General features: G+C 44.2%; 1 protein-coding gene across 6 annotated transcripts in view; it reads left to right on the forward strand.

Annotated features, from left to right (window-relative positions):
* The first annotated feature begins 6986 nt into the window (after positions 1-6986).
* Dzip1l (DAZ interacting zinc finger protein 1 like) overlaps positions 6987-23870 on the forward strand; it is a 32933-nt gene continuing 16049 nt past the window's right edge. The window contains exons 1-7 of one of the 6 annotated variants that reach the window (XM_048793894.1): positions 12051-12184; positions 12297-12449; positions 14705-15286; positions 17776-17860; positions 20466-20590; positions 21342-21503; positions 22479-22607. In XM_048793894.1, coding sequence (XP_048649851.1) covers positions 14786-15286; positions 17776-17860; positions 20466-20590; positions 21342-21503; positions 22479-22607 — 1002 coding nt within the window. In that variant the 5' untranslated portion in view covers positions 12051-12184; positions 12297-12449; positions 14705-14785. Of the gene's footprint in view, positions 7170-7204; positions 7672-7692; positions 12185-12209; positions 12450-14704; positions 15287-17775; positions 17861-20465; positions 20591-21341; positions 21504-22478; positions 22608-23870 lie in introns of those variants that run through there. The other 5 variants (XM_048793891.1, XM_048793893.1, XM_048793890.1 and 2 more) reach the window with 5 other exon arrangements.

The raw sequence follows: 23870 nt of genomic DNA on the forward strand, positions 1-23870 counted from the left end.
GACTCCCCCCCCCCCACAAATATAGTTACAATGTTTTATGAAACTAGATCCATCTGTTTCCTTTCATTCTAGTATTTTCCCCTCTGAGAATCACTGTGCTGATAGTCTTATTGAAAAATATTCACTAGTCATGTCTCCTGCCCCAGGTTTATTTATTCCCATCGTCTTGCCCTTTACTCTGACATTTCAGTCAAGCTTGGAGGACACCCCCATGGATGACCTTGAGGTTGTGTCCCTGGAACTTTAGCTGGTTTTCAGCTTTCCACAGGGAAGGGTTCCTGGTGTTTGCCTTCTCAGCAGGGGAGCAGAGTCACACATATTGACTTTCATATCCACCTCTGAAAAGGGCATGATAAATAGTTCTTCAACTAACATGCCCAACTACCAGGGTTTTGAGGAGCTTGATTAGAAATATTTTCAATATTTAAAAAATGTATGAAGTATCTTGCAATGAGACCAAATAAGTCAACCTGAGTGTCAAGTTTCTTCGTGCTGGTCTGTGATTGTATGAATGTACTGTGACAATAATGATAAATTGAAGTTTATAGTGACTTTTGCTTGGCAGTAAAATAAGTTTTTAATAAAATGTGGGAAACAAATTAATAATGTATTGTGTAATAAATGCAGTTTTATAGTAGAAAAAATAATGATTCAAAACGTGGTAATGACAGTGGTAGGGAGAATTAAACAATGTAATTTTCATGTTCCTTTTGGTGAGGTTCAGTGTTTCACAAGTTTCAGACAATCTACATTTTATTACTCCATGAATTACATAATATCATTTGTCCACTTTCCTATTGGGTTTTCTCTTTTGTGTTGATTTGTAACATAATAATACTTTATTAAGTATCGGTACTTTATTACTATGTTGCAATGTCTTCAGACTGTGCTTTGTTTATAACCTCATTTATTAGATTTTTACCATATATGTAATTCAACTTGTAATTTTTTTGTTTGTTAGAGTCTGTAAACAAGTCAAAATAACACCTGGCATTTTGCCAGGGGAATGTTAGAGTTGGTAAACAAGTCTGGATGGTGCCTGGCAAAATGCCAGAGGAAGTGGTTTGAGAACTAACAAAAGCGAGCCATTAAGTGTGGAGATTCCTGATTGGTTGACTGATGTATCTAGTTTATGCTAATTAGATACGCTGTGTGGAATGTATAAATACTGCTCCTGTCCTGCAATAAATGGCTTCCACTCCTGCTGTATCAACGTACACAAGTTATTCGTCACCCCCCCCCATTATTCTGCTGCAGCTGGACTGCGGCATTTGTTCATGTCTTTTGGGTTTCATGCCAGCTTCCATATTATTCTACTATCCATTTATCTTTTCAAATAAAGGAAAGTTCAGCTTCCTCCCTGGGGAATTGACAAAGTCCTGGGTCATCAGTTGTAACTTCTAAGCTGAATTACAAGGTTAACATGCTCTCCCTGGTGATTTGGGGGTACAGATTCTTGGGAGTCTGTGAATAGAATTGGGGGATGGAGGTCTGTGAATTTACATATTTATTTTTACTGTTGGCCATAAACATTACAAGTATTTTCATATCACATTAAGGTTGTTGCAGACATCTTGAAATATTTACTCTCCCATTCCTTTTAGATCAGATGCTAGATCTTGCCATTTAATGCATTCATAAATAAACAAGAATATTATTATATCATAAAGTCGTTTTCTAATGTTTTCACAGCTATATTTTCAACAAACTGGCTCCATCAACTGACAAATGGGAATCCTGCCCAAAAAAGGAAAGTTATCTCCTAGCAGAAAGGAGGGTGAGGACTAGTTCATTCTAGATCCTGTCCCCCACCCCCTCATTGCCAGCCAATGAGTGGCTAAATTACAGCCAGCAGCCATTAGCCTCCAGCCAATGAGTGGCCAGATTACTTTTTCCTGAGAAAGTTCCCTTCTGCATGTACACAGACTTCTTCAAAATAATCTTTTGAGGAATAGGCTCCCCTGTGGCTCTAAGGAAAATTGCCCCCTGGGCTCTAATCAGCTCTAGACACATCCTTTGTTGCCTCATACTTTTCAAGAGAAACTAGCAAATCAGACGCGCCCTCAGATTGTGTGCCTGCCTGTCTATACATCAGCACCGTGAAAACTCAACAATGCACCTTTGACCTACAATCACAGTGATGGCTGGTGTCTCGGCCCTGGGAGACCTCAGTTTTCCTAGATTTTTCCTCCTGAAGCCTGAGATCTGAGCTGGCTTCTGAGGTGTGATGTTAGCAGTTGGTGGAAGAGAACACACTGCTCTCCTGGGCTGTCAAGACGTGGCCCACTATTTCCTGACATATCTCCAGGTGTAGGAAGGGGAACGCTCAGGACAGGCTGAACTGGATCGGAGGGCCAGATCTGGCACGGGACTGAGGACGACAAGATGGAAACTGCAGATATGAAATACCCACCCTCCTGCCCTCTCGCTCCACAGTCATAGCCCACCTCCGCAGAGTGGCAGGAATGTCTCCTGGTCTAGCCATCTAGGGCCAGTTTCTGGCCTATTCCTAGATTATGGACTATATAGAGTCCCTACTAGTGCCACCAAAATTTTTGAGTGCTGTGGCATCAGAGGGTAATAGCTGCCCAGTGCTAAGTGGTCTAGTCCTCTATAAGCTTTGGGTGTTCTTAGGACCAAGAACAGAACTTAGCACATAATAGGCACTCAAAGCTCCCCTGTATTGAATGCTGATCTGAGGCTACTTAAGGAAAAGATACAAGGGTTATATATGTGGGAAATCTTGATCAGCCAAGGCTGGAGGCTTTGGATTTTGGCTAAGGTGGATAGGGTGTGTGTTAAATCTGCTTTGTTAGGGTGTGTGTTAAATCTGCTTTGATAGGGTGTGTGTTAAAACAGCCCTGCAAAGGAGGGCACCTCATGGGGAAATTGAGGGTGGAAAGAATACCCACAAACATACACAGTTGCCCTGAGAGCTGCTTTCTGTACACTTCCAGCCGGTTCGGGGATACAGTGGGAAGAGAGCTGAGAAGCAAGTGTCCAAGCAATTTTATAGTGTGAGTTCTGGAAGATACCCCACTGACTGTCCAGGTCCTGCTGAGCCTAGAGACACATCAGTCAATTCTTTTCTCATGACAACCTTGCTAGGTAGAGTTTATTTTTTCAGTTTTACAGATGAGAAAGAGGAAGGTCAGTGAGGTTAAGAGACTTTCTCGGATTTAAACATCTTAGGAAGTGAGAACTTAGACGTGTCTTTGACTGCAAAGCCTGGATATTTCTCTTCCATCCAGTGAAAAGGATTCTCTGACCAGGGGAAGAGGAAAGGAACAGGATTCTCCATCAGAGCAGAGGCTAATTTAGGCTTCTTCACTTGATCCTGATCTCTGTTCTGTACACTTTATTATTCTTATAATTTTACCTTTTAAGATTTGTGTAGAATATACATAACATAAAGTTTGCCTTATTTATTTATGTTTTTGGTACCAGGTATCAAACCCAGGGGTTAAGCCCTGATTGAGCAACATCCCCAGGCTTTTTAAAATTTTGAGACATGGCCTCACAAAGTTGCTGAGTCTGGCTTTGAATTCGCAGTCCTCCCGGCTCAGTCTCCTGAGCTGCTGGCATTACAAGCTGTGTTCCCAGGCCTGACTTATGGAATGGCTTTTCTCCTGTTAATGCACTTTACGGAAATTTGATTCATAGCCCAAAGAGCCAGGAAGAGTAGGAGAAAGTGTGTTTCTCTCCTGGAGTGGAGTGAGGCTCCAACATTGCTGCAGCGTGGATGGACTGAGGACTGTGCTCAGTGAGAAGCAGATGCACAAGGCCACAGTGTGTGAGCCAGTGACAGGAGATGTCTGGGACAGGGGAGTCCAGAGATGGACGTGGACCCGCAGGTGCAGGCTGGAGGGATGGGGGGCCGCTCCTGGGACCGGGCTTCCTTCTGGGGTGAAGAGTGTTCTGACCGGATGAGCTGCAGCTGCACATGGCTTGGCAGCAGGGCCTGTGACTTGTACACAATCACGGCGTGAGTCAAGTGCAAGACTCCGGGACACCTGCCCAGACTCCCTACCCGCAGTGCACACAGCGTGCTGGCCGGTCAGCACTGCCCCCTGCTGGCTCAGGTGCCCCCACCCTCACGCCCTCCTGGGAGAGGCTTGGGAGGTACCCTTCCCTTCCCAGGTTGCAGCTGCGGTGGGGTGGGCCTTTGTCTCCCTACCCACTTTCCTGGTGCTGGAGTGCACCCATGGCTCACACGCGCAGGGAGGTGCTCTACTGCTGAGCTGCACCCCTGCCCTTGATTTATGTATTTATTTATTTTTGTGGAGCTGGGAATTGAACCCAGGGCCTTGTGAATGTGAGTTGTATCCCCACCCCCTCTTTTATCTTTTGAGACCTGGCCTTGTTAAGTAGCCCAGGCTGACCTTGAACTCCCATCCTCCTGCCTCAGCCTCTGAGTTGCTGCGATGACAGTGTGGCCCCTGCACCTTGCATACCCAGTTCAGTTGGAATGAAGAATCACTGTGAATCGGTCCTGGTCCTGCAGATGTGCCCAGTCTCCAACTGCTACGTCCCTCCCTGAACCCTAAGGGGAGGGTCTGCCACCGAGAGATCTGGTCAACTGGAGTGCCACATCAGAGGCCAGGATGGCCAGTGGCTGATGACCCTCCTGATCCAGGACACATAGGGGGCCATGGCAGTAGCCACAGGAGGCAGTCCCAGGGAGTGAGTTCCAGTCCTTTGTTCAGTGAGATTTTATAGGTTTTGGGGGGATACTCTGTGAGTCACAACATCACACAGCAAATCATTTCACACAACAGGAAAGTCAAACAACAACTCTTAACATTGATTAGCACATTCACTGGTGGAAACAAGTTGGGTAGGGGTGATTGGTTAGTACAAGAAGGGGATTCCTTTGAACTGATTGGTTTAAGCCATGAGGGGTGTACGTGCCAAACTACATGGTTTCCCAACATGTTATCAGCCACCATAAACTACTGGGGGGTCATCTGGCATCCCAGGTATTTTCTCTGTCTCATGCTTAATGGTGGTTGCTAGGGGGTTGCTATGAGTCCTCACCTAGCCTAACTGAGCCAGGGACACCTGGTGCCCTAAAGATCTCTCCTGTTATTTGCAGACAAACAACTCAGCAGGGTGGGTATGTGCCTAGGAGTGCTCTGTGGGTTTTTCCAAGGACAAGGGTCACGCCCCCTTCCTTGGACAGGCTTTGCTCTGAGGTAGAGTCTGGTTTCTCAGAAATGGAGTCACATCAGTTTCTTAATAGCACCACACTGGGAACAAATCTTTTACTACAGGGAACTTTGAGGGACACATCCAACCATAGCAGCATGACATTTTGCTTTTGTCTGAATGTTTTGTTCCCTAGCAATGGAATTGAAATCTGGACCCCCACAGTGATGGTATTAGGAGTGGGCTTTTTGCATGTCATTAAGCCATGAGGGTGGAACCCTCATGACTGGGTTTGGTGTCTTCATAAAAAGAGACTCCAGAGAGTACTTAGGCACTTCCTCCATTGAGCACACAGCTAGACAACAACTATCAATCAGGAAAGGCTCTTAACAGACACTGAGTATGTTGATCCCTTTATCTTAGACTTCCCAGTCTCCAGAACTGTGAAAAATGCATCTGTTGTCTATAAACTACCCAGTCTATGGTATTTGGTTATAGCAGCCTGAATGGATGAGACAAGTTTCCAAGTTTATTCATGGTGTAGCATATATCAAAATTACCTTTTTTTCTAAGGGTAATATTCCATTGTATGTATATACCACATGTGCCTATCCATTCATCTGCCAGGGTACCTTTATGTTGTTTCTACCTTTTAGCTATTTGCTGAGGCTGGCTTTGAACTCTGGATTCTCCTGTCTCAGCCTCCCAAATGCCACCGCCTGGTCCCTGTGGCAATTCTGTTTGATTTTTTGAGGGACTAATGGTAGTCCCTCTTTTCCATAGTGGCTCTACCATTTGTATTTCTACCAGCAATGCACAGAGGTTCCAGTTTCTCTACATCTTTGCCAATATGTATTCCCCAATACTTTTGCTTTTGAAGCCAGATTTACAGATAGGTAGTTAGTGTAGTTAGGTAAATCAAGTCTAATATCGAGTAAGATAAAGAAAATGGAGACCATTATTAAATGGAGTTCAGGAAACCAGAGCAGCAATTGCGGAAATTGAAATGTTAATGTCCCCAAGGCCAGGCTGGGAACCCATCCTAAGGGATGTTAATGCTGAAGCAGCTCCCAGCAAACAGATTACTCCTTCAGCCCACCTATCTCCCACCTCCCATGCAGGCCTTCTCACCTGCATTCTATCACTGCAAGATAAAGGGAAACAAAGGACATGAGTGTGGGAAAGTTAAAAAAGACCTTAGCTATAAAAAAAAGGGAAGATCTCGCCCTTCCTTTTAGCAGATTCTTCCTCTGGGGAGAAGTCTTTTCTGCTGTCCTTTAATAAAGCCTTCTACTTTCTACTTTACACTTGCCTCGTTGGGTGCTTCTCTGTTATACTTGAGGATTTGGGGAAGCACTGGTAAACAGCGGTAACACTTTGACTGTCCCAAGATGCAGAGGACTGAGGCTGCTGTGGAAGGAAGGCCTTAACAAAATCAAACAAAGCAAAAAAACAGAACAGCAAAGCAAGACAAAACAAGAGCCCATAATTTTGGGAATCGCAAGGGATCAGGGAGAGAAAATGAGGTGCGTGGGGGGAAGGTGGTTGCCATCTGATCAATCTAAAGCATATACCCAAAGGATTCAAAGGATCAAAATCTAGAAAGTTCCCCTTAGTTTTGGGCGGGTGAGCAGAGCTGTCTGCGGAGATGGGGCGGAGCTGCAGTCGCCCCAGTTTACAGCAGGCCCGTCGCTGTGGGCCTGGAGAGGGAGAAAGGGAGCACGTGGGGCGGGGATGGGGACTGGGGTGGTGGGGAGTGAAAGAAGGAGAGGGTTGGAGCACTCCAGCCGCCCTGGGCTTCAACACGCCCAGCTCTCAGCAAGGCCCGGGAACTAGTGACTTGGATCTTGGATTTTCTTAACGGATTAAACGTGGCATTCCCTCCGTCCTCCCATCCGTTACAGATCTAAAAATAGCTCGTCCCGGGGGTGCTGGGAATAGGCTCCGCCTCTCCTTGGAATGGTTGGGACGCTACGGAGGGAGCGGGAGGCACCAGAGACCCCAGGCCTGGAGCTGCTAGCGTAAGGAGGCGATCTCGGCCCCTGACCACTGCGGGTGGACCGCCCTGGGGCGGCGGGGGCTAGCCTTCTCCCCGCCGCGGAGTGCGCGCAGCCCGGCTCGTGGTGGCTGGGGAAGCAGCATCCCTGGGCTGCGCGGGGCTCCGGGCTGTCTCTGGGCTGTCTGGGGGCGGTGAAGTGAGTCAGGCGGCGGGCCTGGGGCGAGAAGGAAAGCTAGAACCCCGAGACCTTTTCCGCTGCCCCCAGCCCTGGGTGAACCCCTGGTGAGCCTGGCCGCCTGGGAAAACTATGCCAGGAATTCAGCCCGGGAGGGGAGCGGGAAGGCGGCGTGGCTGCAGTCGGAGCGATCCGGACCGTGGGCGGAAGGAGGTTAAACCTTGGCTGCCCTGGTGTCCTGCAGGGGTCCAGCCCCGCGCCGGGACTGCCGGCTCTGCCTCCCGACCAGCGGCTCCCTGGGCTCCGCTGGGCACTCCGCGCTAGCCCCTTTGGCCTGCTCCGGACTGAGGTACCCTGGGAGGGAAGGACTCACCCGGGCGTTGGAGGCGCGGAGCGGGAACGACTGATCCCCCAGGCCTCGGCTTCCCTGGGAGGCCTTGCCCTTTTACTTTTTGGGGGAAAAAAAAAAAAAGGAAAAGGAAAGAAAAAGAAAAAAAAATGTGATTTAGGGGGCTTGATGATTTGAGTTCTGTAGTTAAAGAGAGATCTGTTAGCGATGAGACGACTTTTTAAACAAACATGTTGGCATCTCTATTTACTCCCGGTTCCACCCCTGGGCTGGAGTTTAGCAGCAACAGGATTGTCGATTTTAGGTGGTCGTGGAAAAAAGTCCACAGGAGATTTACTTAGTACTGGGCAAAGGTGTAAAAAGCAGATTTTGTTTTTTGGTTTGTTTTTTGACAATTCTGCAACTCGGAAGATAGGGCATTCAGTCCTCAAGTCTAAAATACTTCCAAGGGGCATCAGTCAAATCTCCACACCTACTTTTATTTTAAAGAGACTCTTTGCGTGGCAAAAATTTACAATAGACTTTTGACAAAAAACGTAAACACTGTCTTTTAAAAAATACCTCCTTGGGATTGGGGCTACAGCTCAGTGGAAGAGTTGGAGATTAGCATGTGCCAGGCCAAAGGTTCATTCCATAGCTCCAGTGCACACAAAAGTGAATAAATAAAATTAAACTACCTCCTTAAAGTTACTGGGAATAGGAGGCCAGCTGCAAGGGAGAGAGCTCTATTCCTGGTGGAATGGATCTCTCCCTCTTGCTATTTGAAGGTAGTGACCATGGGTGCAGCCCCTATGAGAAATAGGGAGGAGCAGGAAAGGGGGTCTCCTTTTTTAGAAAAGGGCAGAATTCAAGATCAAGTCTAAAGTTTCTATACAGTAGTGCTCCAGGAGAGCCCATGGGTCCCTGATCTCCACCTGGTCTCCTGCACTCCCTTGCCTGTGCTGTGTATAGAGCCTGTTTGCAAACTGTGGGAAGGTTTCCTTGGCAGCCATAGCAATTAGCACTAATGATGTGCCCCAGTTTCCCCAGGCAGGTTTGGAAGCCAGGGCAGGTTTGTAAATGATTGCTTGGCAGCCCTTCAGAAGCTTGGCACCCTCCAGAATCTCCTCATGGGGGCTTTCTTGAGGGAGAAAAGACAGTACAGTGTTGTTGTTGTACTGCTATCAAGTTAAATAAAAAAACCAGGCATTTGGCCAATTTTGTGGAAGTTATCTTTGATCGATTTTAGGTGGGAAGATTTCAGAAGAAACGTAAATTCTCCAGGAACTGTTCACAGTGTGATGGCTGCCTTGCTGGGTGGTGACCAGGGGTGTGCAAAGCAAGGGTGGTAGATGGGTTTTCCCTATTGGGTGTGGGATTGCCATGGTTAGAAGCCAACTCTCCAACAATAAAGTGCTAGCACAAATATTCTTTGGGGTTATTAATTCATGGTATTGGACTGGGATTGGGAAGGGAAGTTTCCTAGAGCCCCATCAAAACATGTAGAGGTGGATGACACAGCTTCAGATTTCCTAATGACAGTCATATCTACCTCAGTGTCTATTCCCAGATGTGGAGAAAGCACTGTGCTGATAATTCAGTCAAGAGAAAGCACGTGTCCTTGTCCCTAGAGCACGTGGTTTCCAGGTAACCTTACACACTTTCATTTGGCTTATCTTCTGTCTACTGTAGCCAGAAAGCAAGTTGTAGAGCTGAGTCGTGTTCAGACTAGCCCTGCAGACACGGGGAGATTTTAAGATCTCCAACACTGATCCTGTCATGATTTGCTGTAAACCCTGTCAGCCCTTGCACTTTGGTCAGGAAGTCTCAGGTACTGTAATTTCCATAATAGGAAATAATTTATATATCATCATCATCACTCCCCGCCCCCATTCCATTATTGGGAGTTAGTTTGGCGTAATTCAAAAGCTTTCAAGATAGACAGAAGTTGGTTGCTTAGTAGCTGAGTGACTTGGGGCAGGTCTCTTAGTCTCCCTGAACCTTGGTTGCATTTGTCAGATGGGGCAAATCATAGCTACTTAACAAGGGTATGTGTGGGCTGGAAATAGCACTTTTAAAGGCTGGTACAGTTTCTGGAATATAAATGTCTGATAAATAATAGCTGCTATCATCATCATCTTCCAATTCCCACAGTTCTGCTTTACCTTTTAATGCCAGAGCCCTAGGACTTCTGAGAATTGGACCCTTGGGGTTCCAGAGGGAGAGAGGCATAGTATTTTGGGGGTACAGTAAAAACTAATTCAAAATCCTGCATAACTGGGAGTGAGAATGTTACTCCCTATGCTCAGAGTATGAAGGCAAAGGTTTAAGAGTGGCTCAGGATGCAAGCTATCACACCAAGGGCACATAGTGACAGTGTGGTACTGGGATGCCTTACTGGTGTGCCTGAGCCCACCCACAGGGCTCCTGCACTCTCTGCTTTCATTAGTAGCCATTGGAGTCAACCTGTGGACACAGGTGGTCAACAAATCTAGCATTTTACTCTGCTATTTTACTCCAGTGAGTTCAAATGAAGGACTCCTAACTTCATTTTTACTCTTTACCCTAATTCTTGGTGGTTCATAGCTTCATTTCTTCAAGACCCCAAGAATGTAGGCAGCTATTCTAAGATTTGGACAATGTTACTCAGCTCTATAGCAATCTGAGCTCAGGAAAATTGGTCAGGGGCTGGAATACAACAGATAGGAATGAGTCCTGGTGAAGGTCCTGGAAAGCTTGGAGTTGGAGGAGGAGAAACAGAAATATTCTGGTAAGGGACCTTCCTTGGTGCTCCCACAGCACCCTCTCTTAACTCCTTCCCTGGCACTTACCAGTCTGTGAGTAATTTCTGTGTTTTTCTGCCTTTTTGGAGAATAAACTCTGGAGCCAGACACTGCAGTTGGCATTGTGTGAAAGTCATTTCCTCTCTGTTTACTCTCTCAGTTTCTTTGTCTGTATGATGGGTTGTGAGAATTGAACCAGATAACACACATAAAACTTTAGAACTGTGTGTAAAACATAGTTGGATTCCACAGATGTTAACTCTTTTTATTGACAATGGCAGGGACTGTTTGCCTGGGTCACGATTCAATCTGAATGTGAGTTACGGTGCCTGGCACTTAGCAGGGGCTCAGGAATCCTGTGCTGATGGATGGATGAATGAATATTACACAGCCACCCCACATGGACTAGACTGTACACTCTGTGCTCTGGAACACCAGGAGGGCCAGGATATTTTGACTGTGGGTCTGGAAGGGCTTTCTGGTGGTAATCATGATAAGCAGGGCTTTCAGGCATGCATCCACCCTCAATAGGATCAGAAGGAGGTGGCTGAAGCCCTATAACAAGAGGTGGTGCTCAATAATGGCCAACAGTCCCGACCAGAGGTTACCTGCCTAGGTTTGAATCCAGCCTCTGGACCTTGGTCAGGGGTCTTTACTTCTCTGTGGCTTAGGTAATAAACATACCTCCCCAAGGGGTTGTTCTGAGGATTACATGAATTCTACTCTGTAAAGCTACTGAAAAACAGTGCCTGAGACTCAAATAAACACCCAGAGGTGTGAAAGTGTGTACAGAAAGTAACTCCGTGGTGGAAGTTACACTTAGAAAGAGTCATAGATGTAGTCTTGGGATGTCGTTCTTAATGAATTTGCGGTCAGCCTACAAGAAACACCGTTCTTTTCCAGATGGCTGTAGTTCAGTGGTGGCTGCTCTTTTTAAACAGGGCACACCCTCCTCCCTCCTTTTCCTTTATCCCAGCACTATCTACTATGCTGGTTCTGAACCCTAGGTGTGGGAAGCTACATTTCTAACAAGTTCTTGGGTGCTGCTGCTGCTGATGGTCCAGGGAACATACTTTGAGAACCACTGCCTTACTTTATCTTGGACTCTAAGGTGGGGAATCAGTTGCCATTTATCATCAAACTTGTGCTGTGCCTTCTCCCTTACCTGGCCCTTCAGGCATGTAATGCTACTTTCCTGGTGTTGGTAGCACTTGGGTTTGCAACTCTAGGTATATTCAGTTTAGAAGGATTGGGGCTTAGGGTCACAAGAGAGAAAGGCCAGAGAGAAAGAGATTCGGGGGTGTCTGAGGCTCATACGAGAGCAAGCCTGTGGTAGTTGAAGCTGTATGTGTGAACTCATCCCCAGGACAGTGTGCAGGGAGAATGAATCATGGGTGAACAGAAAAATCTCAAGGTTACACTGGCAGTCCTGCTTTAAGTGAAAGGTGAAAGAATAGTCACTGTTTAAAGAGGAGGCAAAGAGGTGGGAGGAGAGCTGGGAGAGTTGGTGATGGGCAGTTATTGGCCTTGTTCTTGCGGAGGACTGCTGGCAAGCAGCTGAGGCCAAAGCTTAAATAGTTAAGCAGTGAAGTTTTCAGGTGAGCTCATGGTCTATGGGAGGACAGGAAGCAGGTGTCCTGTTACCCTTGCCTGCAACATGCCTGGTAACCTGCTGTTGCTCTGAGGCACCGCTTGTTGTGAGCAGTTGTCTCCGGGGCTCCAGTGGTGCAGTTAGCTTGGAGCTAAGCATGGTGAGTACCATGTCACCCAGCTCCTTTTTTTTTTCTTTTGTGATATGTTAAGTAGGCCATGGGGGAGGGGTGTGTGTTTATTCAGGATGGCTGTGTTTTTGGGGTATGTTAGGGAAGAGGATCCAAGAAAAGAAGGAAAGATGGGAGCTGAAACTGAAAAGGTGGGTCTGCAGCATCCTGTGGGCAGTGTCAAGACCTGGCGAAGAGGCCTGCACTTGGTGCTGTGACAAGAAAGAGCCACACTGAGCTGGACAGTGGGGAGCAGGTGTGTGGTTGATACATCTGGGAAGCCCCCAGTGCCTAGCATAGGGCTGGGCCCACGGAGGTGTACCTTCACTGAATGAATGAGTTGGAAGTTTGAGGGAAAAGGACTGAGATTCTAATCAAAGTAATAACCCCAAGAATCAGTGTTTAGTTGTTCAAAGTCCACAAGCTTTGGAACCAGAGGCCTGTGTACTAGCACTTCAATGCTAATCTTTCTAGCTGGGACAAGACACTCAACCTCTCCAGACATCAGTTTCCTTGTTTGTGAAATGGGAATAATAATCCTGTGCCTGTTTGTAAGTTCGTGTGTAGACTCCCTGAGTTGTGAGTGCCATGCCCTCGCCTCTCTTCCACTTCGTACAGTGGCCTGTCACTGCCTTTCCCAGATGAAGAGCTCAGCAAGCCCAGGTGCTTTCCTGGAGACCCTTCCCCTGTGCCAACCCAGCCTCCCCTCTCCTCGAGGACTTTCTCCTTCCTGAGGTCAATGGCCTTTCTTCTCTTTCTACTATATTTTCATGTCTGAATCACTGAATCCAGAAAGAACTTGATTAAATAGGGTAACATGTACCTCAAGGGAACTGCAAATAACTTAGAGAAGTGGAAAATGAAAAACAGAAGTCCTCCAGCCTCCCTTTCCATTCTCTAGAGGTAGCCATTGCTGACAGTGTTTTGTCCATCTTTCAAGAATTGCCCATGCGGCCTGGGGTGGTGGCTCAGTGGTAGAGCGCTTGCTTAGCATGTGTGAGGCACTGGGTTCGATTCTCAGCACCAAATAAAAATAAATGAATAAAATAAAGGTCCATCAACACGTAAAAAAATTTATATATATGTATATATATATGAAACCAAATTGTCCATGCTCATGAAGTCCTGTAGATAAATGAATTTATGCATGAATAATAATTATATATTTTATATAATTATAACAGATACAGATTATTCAAATTATCTCTGGTTTGTGTAAGGCCTATCTATCCTATCCATGCCATATCCATCAATTCATTTATTTATTAATTTATACTCCCATTGCCCTCTTCTCATAGGTGACCATTCCAGTGTGACATATATGTAAATAATTAATATTTATAAATATTGTTAGTAATTAATAATAAATAATTTTGTGAGCTAGTAAATATGATTATATTAATATATCATTAAACCAAATGAAATATTTATGTATATACATTAATATATGAGATTATTGTTACATATCAGTATATGTAAAGTTTTTATTTTATAACAATTCCTTTTGTATTCCTTATGGTCTTTTGCTTTCTTATTTCCTTGTACTTCATTTTTATAAACAGTATTACAATGACAAATTTTTCTCAAGCTCCTTCACACATGTGAGTTTGTCTATAAATTGTAGTTCTTTTTTAACAACCTATTTTATTTATTTACTTACTTTAAATTAAATTTAAATTTTTATTTTATTATTTTACAGTGTTGGGGGTAGAACCCGGGGCATGCTAGGCGAGTGTTCTAACTCTGAGCTACATCCCATCTAAATCAAAATTTATAGTATTCACTTTAAATTCCCTCCGGTATCATCAAACTACTATTTGGCTCAATTCCTAGCACAGCAAAAAATTGAAGGAAAAAAGCTCTTTCTGGATTGAACATAATCTGTGCAGAGACATGGCAGCTCTCTTGAGCCCCTCCTGGCAGAGGTAGATATCATTTCACTTGCATTCCACGGGAGAGAGTTTAGCTACGTCATCACACCTCACTGCAGGGGAAGCTGGGAAATGTAATCCACCATGCTCCACTGGAACCCTGTGATGACAGAAGGCAAGGATTGGGTGGTTAGTAGATGGTTCTGCCACCTATGGCAAGTGGTTGGACATTGTCCTGAGACACATGTAGGGTTGCAGAAGGACCCAGTTATACATTTGACAGCTCTACCTGACAAAGTTCTCTGCCAGGGACTCCTGTGGTGGGTCTGGAAGGGTTCTCTGAGTACTTACTGTGTGCCAGCACTAGGCTGGGTGCTTCACCTGCCTCATTCCTTATCTTCTGATAAATGGGTCTTCTGGTCCCTTATGTATTCAGGAAGCTGAAAGGGAGGGATCTTGCCCAGACAGAGGTTTCAAATCTATACCCATGAAATTAATTGCAAGGCCCACACCCTTCCTTTCTACGTCATGTGTTCCTTATATTGCAACCACTCGCCCACTTGGTCTGATGCTGACCAGCTGCACAGTACATGCAGCCACACACACCCTACTTAACTTGGACTCTCTTCTCAATTTTCAGGCTCTCTTCCAGTTCCTTGGCCAGCAGCCGTGGCCTTGGTGGCATCACAGCCCGGTGGTCAGTCCAGGGTTTCTCCCCTCCATGCAGTCCACAGCCGCTACTACTGAGGGTATTAGCAGCCCCCACTATGGGGTCTATACACTCCCCACTTTCAAGTTCCAGCCTCGCAATGAAAGCCTAGACTGGAGGCGTATTAGCGCTCTGGATGTGGACCGTGTGGCTCGGGAGCTGGATGTGGCCACTCTGCAGGAGAACATTGCTGGCGTCACCTTCTGCAACTTGGACCGGGAGGTGTGCAGCCGCTGTGGGCACCCTGTGGACGTGGTACTGCTCAAGGTGCTGCGCCTGGCACAGCTCATCATAGAGTACCTGCTGCACTGCCAGGACTGCCTGAGTGCCAGTGTTGCCCAGTTGGAGGCACGGCTGCAGGCCAGCCTGGGCCAGCAGCAGCGGGGCCAGCAGGAGCTGGGCCGCCAGGCCGATGAGCTCAAGGGAGTGCGGGAGGAGAGTCGCCGACGTCGCAAGATGATCAGCACCCTGCAGCAGCTGCTGATGCAGACAGGTGCTCACAGCTACCACACGGTGAGGAACCACCATAGTGCACAGGGTGGGAGGGTGGGGTCTGTGTGCCCCAGCCACCAGGCCACCTGGCCAGCACAGTCCTGGGCCATAAGGCCAGTATGGGTCATTCTCACTGGTTAGGAATAGATTTTAGAGATGTTGCTTGTGGTCTGAGATACTGAGCATGTCTGATCAGGTTCTACTCTGTGTGTTTATGTATGTGTGGTAGCTGTACACATGTGAGAGCTATGTATGGAGGTGGTGTACATGGAGTATGTATGTGTATAAGCACATATACAGGGTGCATGTCTAGTGTGTGTATTTGTGAATGTGTGGAGGATATGTGTATGTGTGTGGATGGTGTGAATATGTGTGTTTAATGTGTGTAGGTGAACCTTGGAGGTACTTCAGCAACTGATATTTGTGTTTATGTAGAGTATGTGGCATGTCACATATGTTTGGACTGGTATATCATGAAGGGTGCAACTCAAGAGTGTATACATAAAGATGTACTTTGTGTGAAAGCATGGTGCATAAGTGTGTAAGGAAGTGTGTTTGTACTTATGGAGGGTGTGTGTATGGACATATATGTGAAGAAATGAAGGACATGTAGTGTATGTACCTAGGTATGTGTGCATTTATGGAGGGTGTGAATGTGTGTGTGTGTGTGTGTGTGTGTGTGTGTGTATAGAGAGAGTGCACTGTGTAAAGATGTATGTGTGTAGAATCAATGTGTGCCAAGGGAATAGTAGGCCTCATTTTTGGAAGGGGGCTCCACTGTTTACCCAGGTGATGGTTCATTACCCTGAGCAGCTTTTGAGCATTGGAATCTGTCTCCATGGAAAATGCAGACTGGAGACATTGGCCCTATAATAAATTGTCACAGTGGCCAGGCCCTGAGGTTTTGGGCACAGGTTATGTTGGTTTACGTTTCAAGAAACTCAAAGTTTGGGAATGAATGGGTGACTTGTTTTTTTTAGTCCTCGACAATACTTTTGACACTAGGTTCTCGTCCCCACATCATCAATTCTTTTTTTGCAGGGGGAGGGTATCAAAGATTGAACTCAGGAACACTCAACCACTGAGCCACATCCCCAGCCCTATTTTGCAATTTTCATTTAGAGACAGGGTCTCACTGAGTTGCTTAGTGCCTCACTGTTGCTGAGGCTGGCTTTGAACTCATGATCTTCCTGCCTTAGCCTTCTGAGCTGCTGGGATTATAGGCATGCGCCACTGCACCCAGACCCACATTAATTCTTCAATACCAGCTGAAAGACTTCTTTTTTTCTGGTGGTGCTGGGGAATCAGAATAAGGGCCTTGAGCATGCTAGGCAAGTGCTGTACCATTGAGCCACACCCCTAGCCTGACATTGGCTTTTTTTTTTTTTAGGATTTAAAATCACATATATTTCAGTTATGTTTTATTTTTTAATTGATTTTATTTATTTTTTAAATACACTACAACAGTGGAATGCATTATAGTCCTTATTACACATATAGAGCATAATTTTTCGTATCTTTGTATATAAAGTATGTTCACGTCAATTTATGCCATTATACATGTACTTTGTTTTGCATTCTTAATATACATATATACCACAATTTTTCATATCTCTGTTTGTATATAAAGTATGTTGACACCCAATTCAAGTCTTCATACATGTACTTTGTTTTGTTTTGTTTTAGAGAGAGAGAGAGAGAGAGAATTCTTTAATATTCATTTTCTAGTTTTCGGCGGACACAACATCTTTGTTGGTATGTGGTGCTGAGGATCGAACCCGGGCCGCACGCATGCCAGGCGAGCGGGCTACCGCTTGAGCCACATCCCCAGCTCCATACATGTACTTTGAATAATGATGTCCATCACATTCCACCATCCTTGTTAACCCTTGCCCTCTCCTTTTCCCTCCCACCGCTCTGAATTCATCTATTCCTCCCATGCTCCCCCTCCCTATCCCACTATGAATCAGCCTCCTTATATCAGAGAAAACATTCAGCATTTGTTTTTAATGAATACTTTTTTTTATGAAAAATTTGAAACATATACCAAAGCAGAGAGGATGATATGGTGAACCTTCATCTACGTACTGTTAGCCCAGCAGTTCTCATCTTGTGGCCAACGCCATTCCATGTGTATCTCCACCCACTTTCCCCCACTCCTGAACTACCTTGAAGTGTATTGGTCTATGCTTGTATCTATAATGTTTCAGTATGTATCTCAAAAGGGCGAGGAATCCCATTTTGAAAGATAAACACACCCCTATCATCACATCCTGAAAGATCAACAGAAATTCCTCAGTATCATTCCCCAGTACCAGTCAGTGTTCAGAGATCCCCATTGGCCTTGCATGTGTTGAGCATGTGCTCCATCACTGAGCTGCATTCCCAGCTCCTCAAATTCTTTGTTTCTGAAGTAGCCCAGGGGGTCCCAAGAGAAGGGGTGTTTTGATATATGGAAGATGTCTCAGGAGATTTAATGCCAAAATCCCAATTGCTTCCCTTCTGTGTAGTGCCACTTATGTGACAAGACATTCATGAATGCCACTTTCCTCCGGGGTCACATCCAGCGCAGGCATGCAGGAGTGGCAGAAGGAGGTGAGTCAAGTTGCAGTCCCCCTGACCCCACCACCCGCCAGGAACTGAGGAAGGGCATAGGCTGGCATTCAGTGGACAGGGGGACCCTGTACACCCATCTGGGCCCTTAGAGTCTCACCATCCAGATGCAGATGGGGTGACCTACTGTCCACAGAGGGGGATCCCACAGTGGGCTGGATGAGTTGTTGACTGCCTGTATGGGGAAGATGAGATGGGAGTGGATGGGTAGTTTCCAGTCTTAGCTTTGTCCCTATCTGTGATGTCATCTTAGTCATTGCTCCCCTTCTGGATTTCTGTGGACTTCCCAGAGAATGGGACAGGCAGATGGGGTGACTTTGAAGGACCCTTGCCTCCCAGCTGTCTGTGAATATGCAGTTCTATGAGGCTTGCTAGGAAGGAGCTTAAATGGGGTAAAGGAGCAGTCAGACCAGATTTTTGACTTTTCCATATACTTGAGCTTATCTTGACTTAACCACTTAAACATTTTACTATTTGAATTCCCAAATGAGTGCCAAGACTGTGTGTTGTTCCAATAGAGATCATCATACTTTATGTCTACTCTTTGAAGTTCAACAGACATAGCTAGCTGTACAAGTAAGATAAATCTAAATATGTAACATAAATATAAAAATCCCATTAAAGAAAACCTTTTTTATTTTCTATTATTTGAATTCCCTTTTTAAAATAGTATCATATACCTAGCCTCTACCTCTATTATGTGTCTAGTTGTTGGTGCATTGAAGGCTGCTAAAGTAAAACAGATTTCCATGTCTTAAATACTGGTGTGTTGATAAAAGTATATGTCTTTGATATAGAAACTTTAAAAATAAGAATATAGGAAAGAGAAAATAAAAACCATGGACAATATCACCAACAGTTAATATTTTGATATACTGTCAGTTTTTTTTTCTGTGTACGTATGTAATCATAATATGCATTTTTTTTTTTTTTTTGGTACTGGGGATTGAATTCAGGGGCACTTGACCACTGAGCCACATCCCAGCCCTATTTTGTGTTTTATTTAGAGACAGGGTCTCACTGAGTTGCTTAGCAAGTTGTTTTTGCTGAGGTTGACTTTGAACTTGCGATCCTCCTGTCTCAGCCTCCTGAGCTGCTGGGATTACAGGCATGTGCCACCACGCCCAGCTTCATAATATGCAATTTTGACTATTACTTATTTTCATTTAAGAATATATCAAGCTTTGTACACTAAATTATCTTTGAAAATAGGAATTTTGATGACTAAATTCTCTCATGTGGCTATCATAACTTATTTCATAATATTCTCCCACTGAATATGTGGGTTATTTGAAATTTTCCCTATTATATATCACAGGATGATTGATATTCTCATATGTAAATCTTTGTGCATATCTCTTAATATTTCCTTGATGTAAGGAGTAGGGAAATATGTTCTTGAGGCCACTTTTGCTACATGAATGTTCATGGCGTTTTATTCTCCAGGAGTGGGCTCCCCAGAGGCCCAGCTCTGCTATTCCACACTTGCCAGAAATCTCCTTATTAAACCAAAATAATTTATACTCCTTCTAAAAATCACTTGTTTTCAAAAAAAATCCAAACTGAGAAAACCACTTCTTTTCAAAGAAAAATATTCAAACTTTTATAACAGTACCATCTATCTAGAGATCACTATTAATACTTCAAAACCTAACAAATGATTAGACATAATTGGTGTCTTTATTAATCCTTAACTCTTGCATTTATTTGTATGTACTGCAGTTTAAAAAAAATTTTTTTTGGTTGTAGATGGACACAATACCTTTATTTTATTTATTTTTATGTGGTATTGAGGATTGAGGCAAATGCTCTACCCTGAGCCACAATTGCGCCCCTGTATTGCAGTTTTATAATTCATTCTAGATTATTTTTTTAACTTAAAAAATTGGAAGTAATGCTAAGAGAGAGACTGTTATGAGTTCTCTCACATTGGTGCCCCAATGAGATAATACATAGTTAAATTATCTACATTTAATCATTTCACAGTGTGTATATTCTTCAAAGCATCACATTGTGCATGATACATACATTCGATTTTGTCTGTCAATTAAAAATTTTAAAGTAGACACTTAAAGCAATGTTGGTTAAAATTTTTTCCATGCTGCCTTTTTTTTAAAATTGAAAATTAAAACTGTACATTTAAATAATATTACTTAAAAAAGACCTTAAAACTACACTTATGTTTAATTTCTTTACGTTTCCCTCTGCTGCAATGATACCCAGAAATGTTCCCATCAATAGATGGCATATGCATGCTCGAATTCTGTTTCTGGTACTCTAGTAATTTTGCACTTCCATGTGACAGTATTTTCAGAATGCTTATTTTAAATGACAGTACAATAATAGTTCACATTTATTGAGCTGTCATGAAGGCACTATGCTGAGCATTTGCATTATCACATTTCATCCTCACTAACCCCTTCTGAATTGGGTGCTGTTGTGATTTCCATTTTGCAGTTTGGGAAACAGGGTCAGGAATGCTACGTGCTTTGCCCAAAGTCAATGAACTAGGTGGCAAAGCTGGTCCTGAACTGAGGTGTGACTGCAGAGGCAAGAAACTACCTTTCTACCCTCTCTTGTCATGAAGCCCCAGGAAAACAGAAGCAAGAGAAGCCTGTGGAGGAGGTGTTGGAAGAGCTACAGGCCAAGCTAAAATGGACCCAAGGGGAGCTGGAAGCTCAGAGGGAAGCTGAGAGGCAGCGGCAGCTCCAGGTGGGCATAGGAATCGGGGAGACTTAGGTCACTGGCTACTTAGACCTCTGAGGCACATGAACCCCACAGGGCTGAAATTCCAGCTGTCATCAGAGCTGGGAGTCAGAGCTAGAATGGCACCTTCTTGGATGTGGCAAATGATTTTAGGTAGTTTGGAAGGGAGAATCAAATTATTTTGCCAGACCTGTGTGGCCAAAAGTAGAGTGGAGAGTTGCAGAATTCTTGCATTAGTCAGCACCCCCTGAAGCCATTGATCTTGAATTTTAACTCCTTACTCTATCCTCTTAGTTGGTTTTCTGAGAACAAAGACTGGATTTGATTCCGAAAGTTCCAGAACCCAGACTGGAAGAAATGTTTAGTAAATATTTGCTGAATGAAAAGACAAACTTGCTGCTCATTCCTTCATTTATTCATTTGTTCATTCATCATTCATTTTCTCTGCATGCATTTATTGAGCACCAACTATGCCAGGCATTGCCAGGAGTATAAAGAAAGAGAAGACAAGTCCTGTTCTCAAGGGACTTCACAATTGAGGTTTGGCTGATTTAGAATGGCCAGTTCTAGATCCAAACAACAATGGGACAAATACCCTTTGTCTCCATGGTGACAAGCATGAATGGGGGGCATTTGCAAATTCTCAGCAATATTTGCTATATTGTGGAATTAATGATTTACATTGTTCTTGCTTTTTTCTTCTTTCTTTCCTTCCTTTTTTTCTCTTTGTTCTTTCTTTCCTTTTTATTTTTGGTAGGAAGCAGAGTTCACTCGTCAGAGGGAAATAGAAGCTAAGAAGCACTTTGATGAATGGAAAGAAAAAGAGCGGACCAAGCTTTATGGGGAAATAGACAAGCTAAAGCAATTATTTTGGGATGAATTTAAAACCGTTGCCAACCAGAACTCTACGCTAGAAGAGGTAGAGTAAAAACATAAAAAGCATTTCAAAGTTCTTTTGTTGAAAACCTGTTTATTCTCAAAAATTCATTTCTTAGTTTACATTACTTTTATTTATTTTTATACAGTATATGAATGGGTATGTGTTGCTTTTGTTAGTGCAGTAGTGGTGTATATAACCACAATAACCACAGGTAGGTGGAAAGACATTTCTGTCTCTTTGTTGTTATTTTATTTTTTTAGTTGTAGTTGGACACAATACCTTTATTTTATTTATTTATTTTTATGTGGTGCTGAGGATTGAACCCAGGGCCCCACACATGCTAGGAAAGTGCTCTACCGCTGAGCCACAACCCCAGCTCTTTGTTGTTATTTATTTGGTGCCGGGAATTGAACCAGAGTCCCATGTGTGCTAAGCAAGTGCTCTGCCACTGAGCTAAACCCCAGCCCTTGGTGTTTCCTCTTTGATCCAATTTCCTGTGCCTTTTCCTTCTCACACTCTGCTAGTTCTGGAATCAGTGGACTGGGCTTTTATGTGCAAAACCAGCCCTTCAGGTGACAGGACTTTTTGTTTTGTGGAAGAGGGGAAGGAGGCCTCAGGGGGTGGCCTGGGGTGCCTGAGTCCTTCCCCTGAACTTTAAGAGTGTGGTTCTCTACAGCATATTCCAAACTGGGGAAGAAATGGGCAGCAATCAGGTGAGCTCAGGGTTTTGAGTATGGCAGAATTTTAGTGGAATTGGAAGTATTCTCTTGGGTTCTGTTCTTCCCTGGGAGCTTGCTTCCCCTGTGCAAGGGCTGAGCCCTCAGGACAACCCTTGTGAAGGGCAATGCTGATTCATGTGAACATTTACAGGCACATGGGTGCTTAGTGAAGACTAGTTGGGGGTTCGTGATTGGGGTAGGTTGTGCCCTTCTGACACTGTATTGGCATAAGGTGTAAAAGTCAATGAGATGACTAGATCTTCTTCTAAATGAAATTATGCCCTGGCCTTTTCAGAAACTGCAGGCACTGCGGTCTCAAAGTGCAACAGAGTCCCACCTCGGATCGCTGCGGGATGAGGAGTCAGAGGAGCGACTCAGGCAGGCGCAGGAGCTCCAGGCCCTGAGAGAGAAGATGGAGATTCAGGTGATCATGCTCTGTGCAGTCCAAGGTTCTAGAGCAAGCCCAGAACCTTGTTATCTCCAACAAAGCCTCTCATTTTTTGCCATATGGATTTAGGGGAATTGCAAGACATCAAAGGTCTGTATTTTCAGATCTTGTGCCAACTCATGAGAGGGTAGAGCAAGGTTCTCAGGCAAGGCTGGTGCTAGGTGTCCAAGGTCTGACTTGACTGACATATTTCCAAAATATATACAAACATATATGGGGTGACACCTTTGTCACGATTTTTATCCTAACCCAGTTGAAAACAATTCAGAAAGTGTGATGGTTTCCTGGATTTGAAGATATTTAGGATGGACCCACTGGTGTGATGGTAAATGAGAAACTAAACTAGCTCTCTGGAGCTAAAATACAGTTTTGATTTGTAGCATTTGCCATTTGCTGTGGTGTAAATACTCCCACTGTGGCTGATTTCATGGTAGCAAGGTGAGGTGATGTCACTGAATGAAACTGGGTAAACTTATGCACCATCTGCTCTGACCCAGCTGGTTGGAGGTGGCTCTGGCTGGTGGGTGAATCTTACTCCAGTTCAATTACAGGTGGTCTGTGTCACTGATAATTCCATGGTAGGGAAGGACAGTTGACAGTCATTAAATCACAGGTGCTTCTGTTTCTGCTCTCCAAGGTGGTTGAGACAGAGCTTCAAATTTAACTCTCAGCAATGCAGCATTTCCACCCATAGATACTTCACAAGTTTCCCATCATAAAGCAGCCATTCTTTTTCTACGAACTTCTTTGCCAATTTTCTATTATTGCCAATTTTTCTATTATTGATGTTTTTCTTGCCCATTTGTGGGTAGTGTGTGGAAATTAGCCCAGCCCTTTATTGTTCTAGTTGTGGCTATTTTCCGCTGTTTTTCTCTTTGGTCTTCAACTCCATTTATTATGGCTTAGCCATACAAAAATAAAGAATGTTTTATGTCATTAAAATGATCAAATTATCAATCTTTTCTTTATGGCCTTTCCTACTCTTGAGATTTAAAAAGAAATGATTTAAAAAGAATTTTCTTTCAGTACTTTTATGGCTTTAATTTTTACATTTAATTCTTTGACCCATCTAGAATTTATTTCGGTTTAAAATATTAAATATGGATCCACGTTCATATTTTTTCTAGACAGATAGTACTTATTTGAACATCATTAGTCAATAATCCATCTCCCCTTTCCCTCACCAACTAAGTTTCCATTTTTTCCCCCCTCTTTGTCCGAGCTTTCTATTCTGTTCTA

The sequence above is a fragment of the Marmota marmota genome, unplaced genomic scaffold (assembly GCF_001458135.2).
Source record: "Marmota marmota marmota unplaced genomic scaffold, marMar, whole genome shotgun sequence".
Taxonomy (NCBI): domain Eukaryota; kingdom Metazoa; phylum Chordata; class Mammalia; order Rodentia; family Sciuridae; genus Marmota; species Marmota marmota.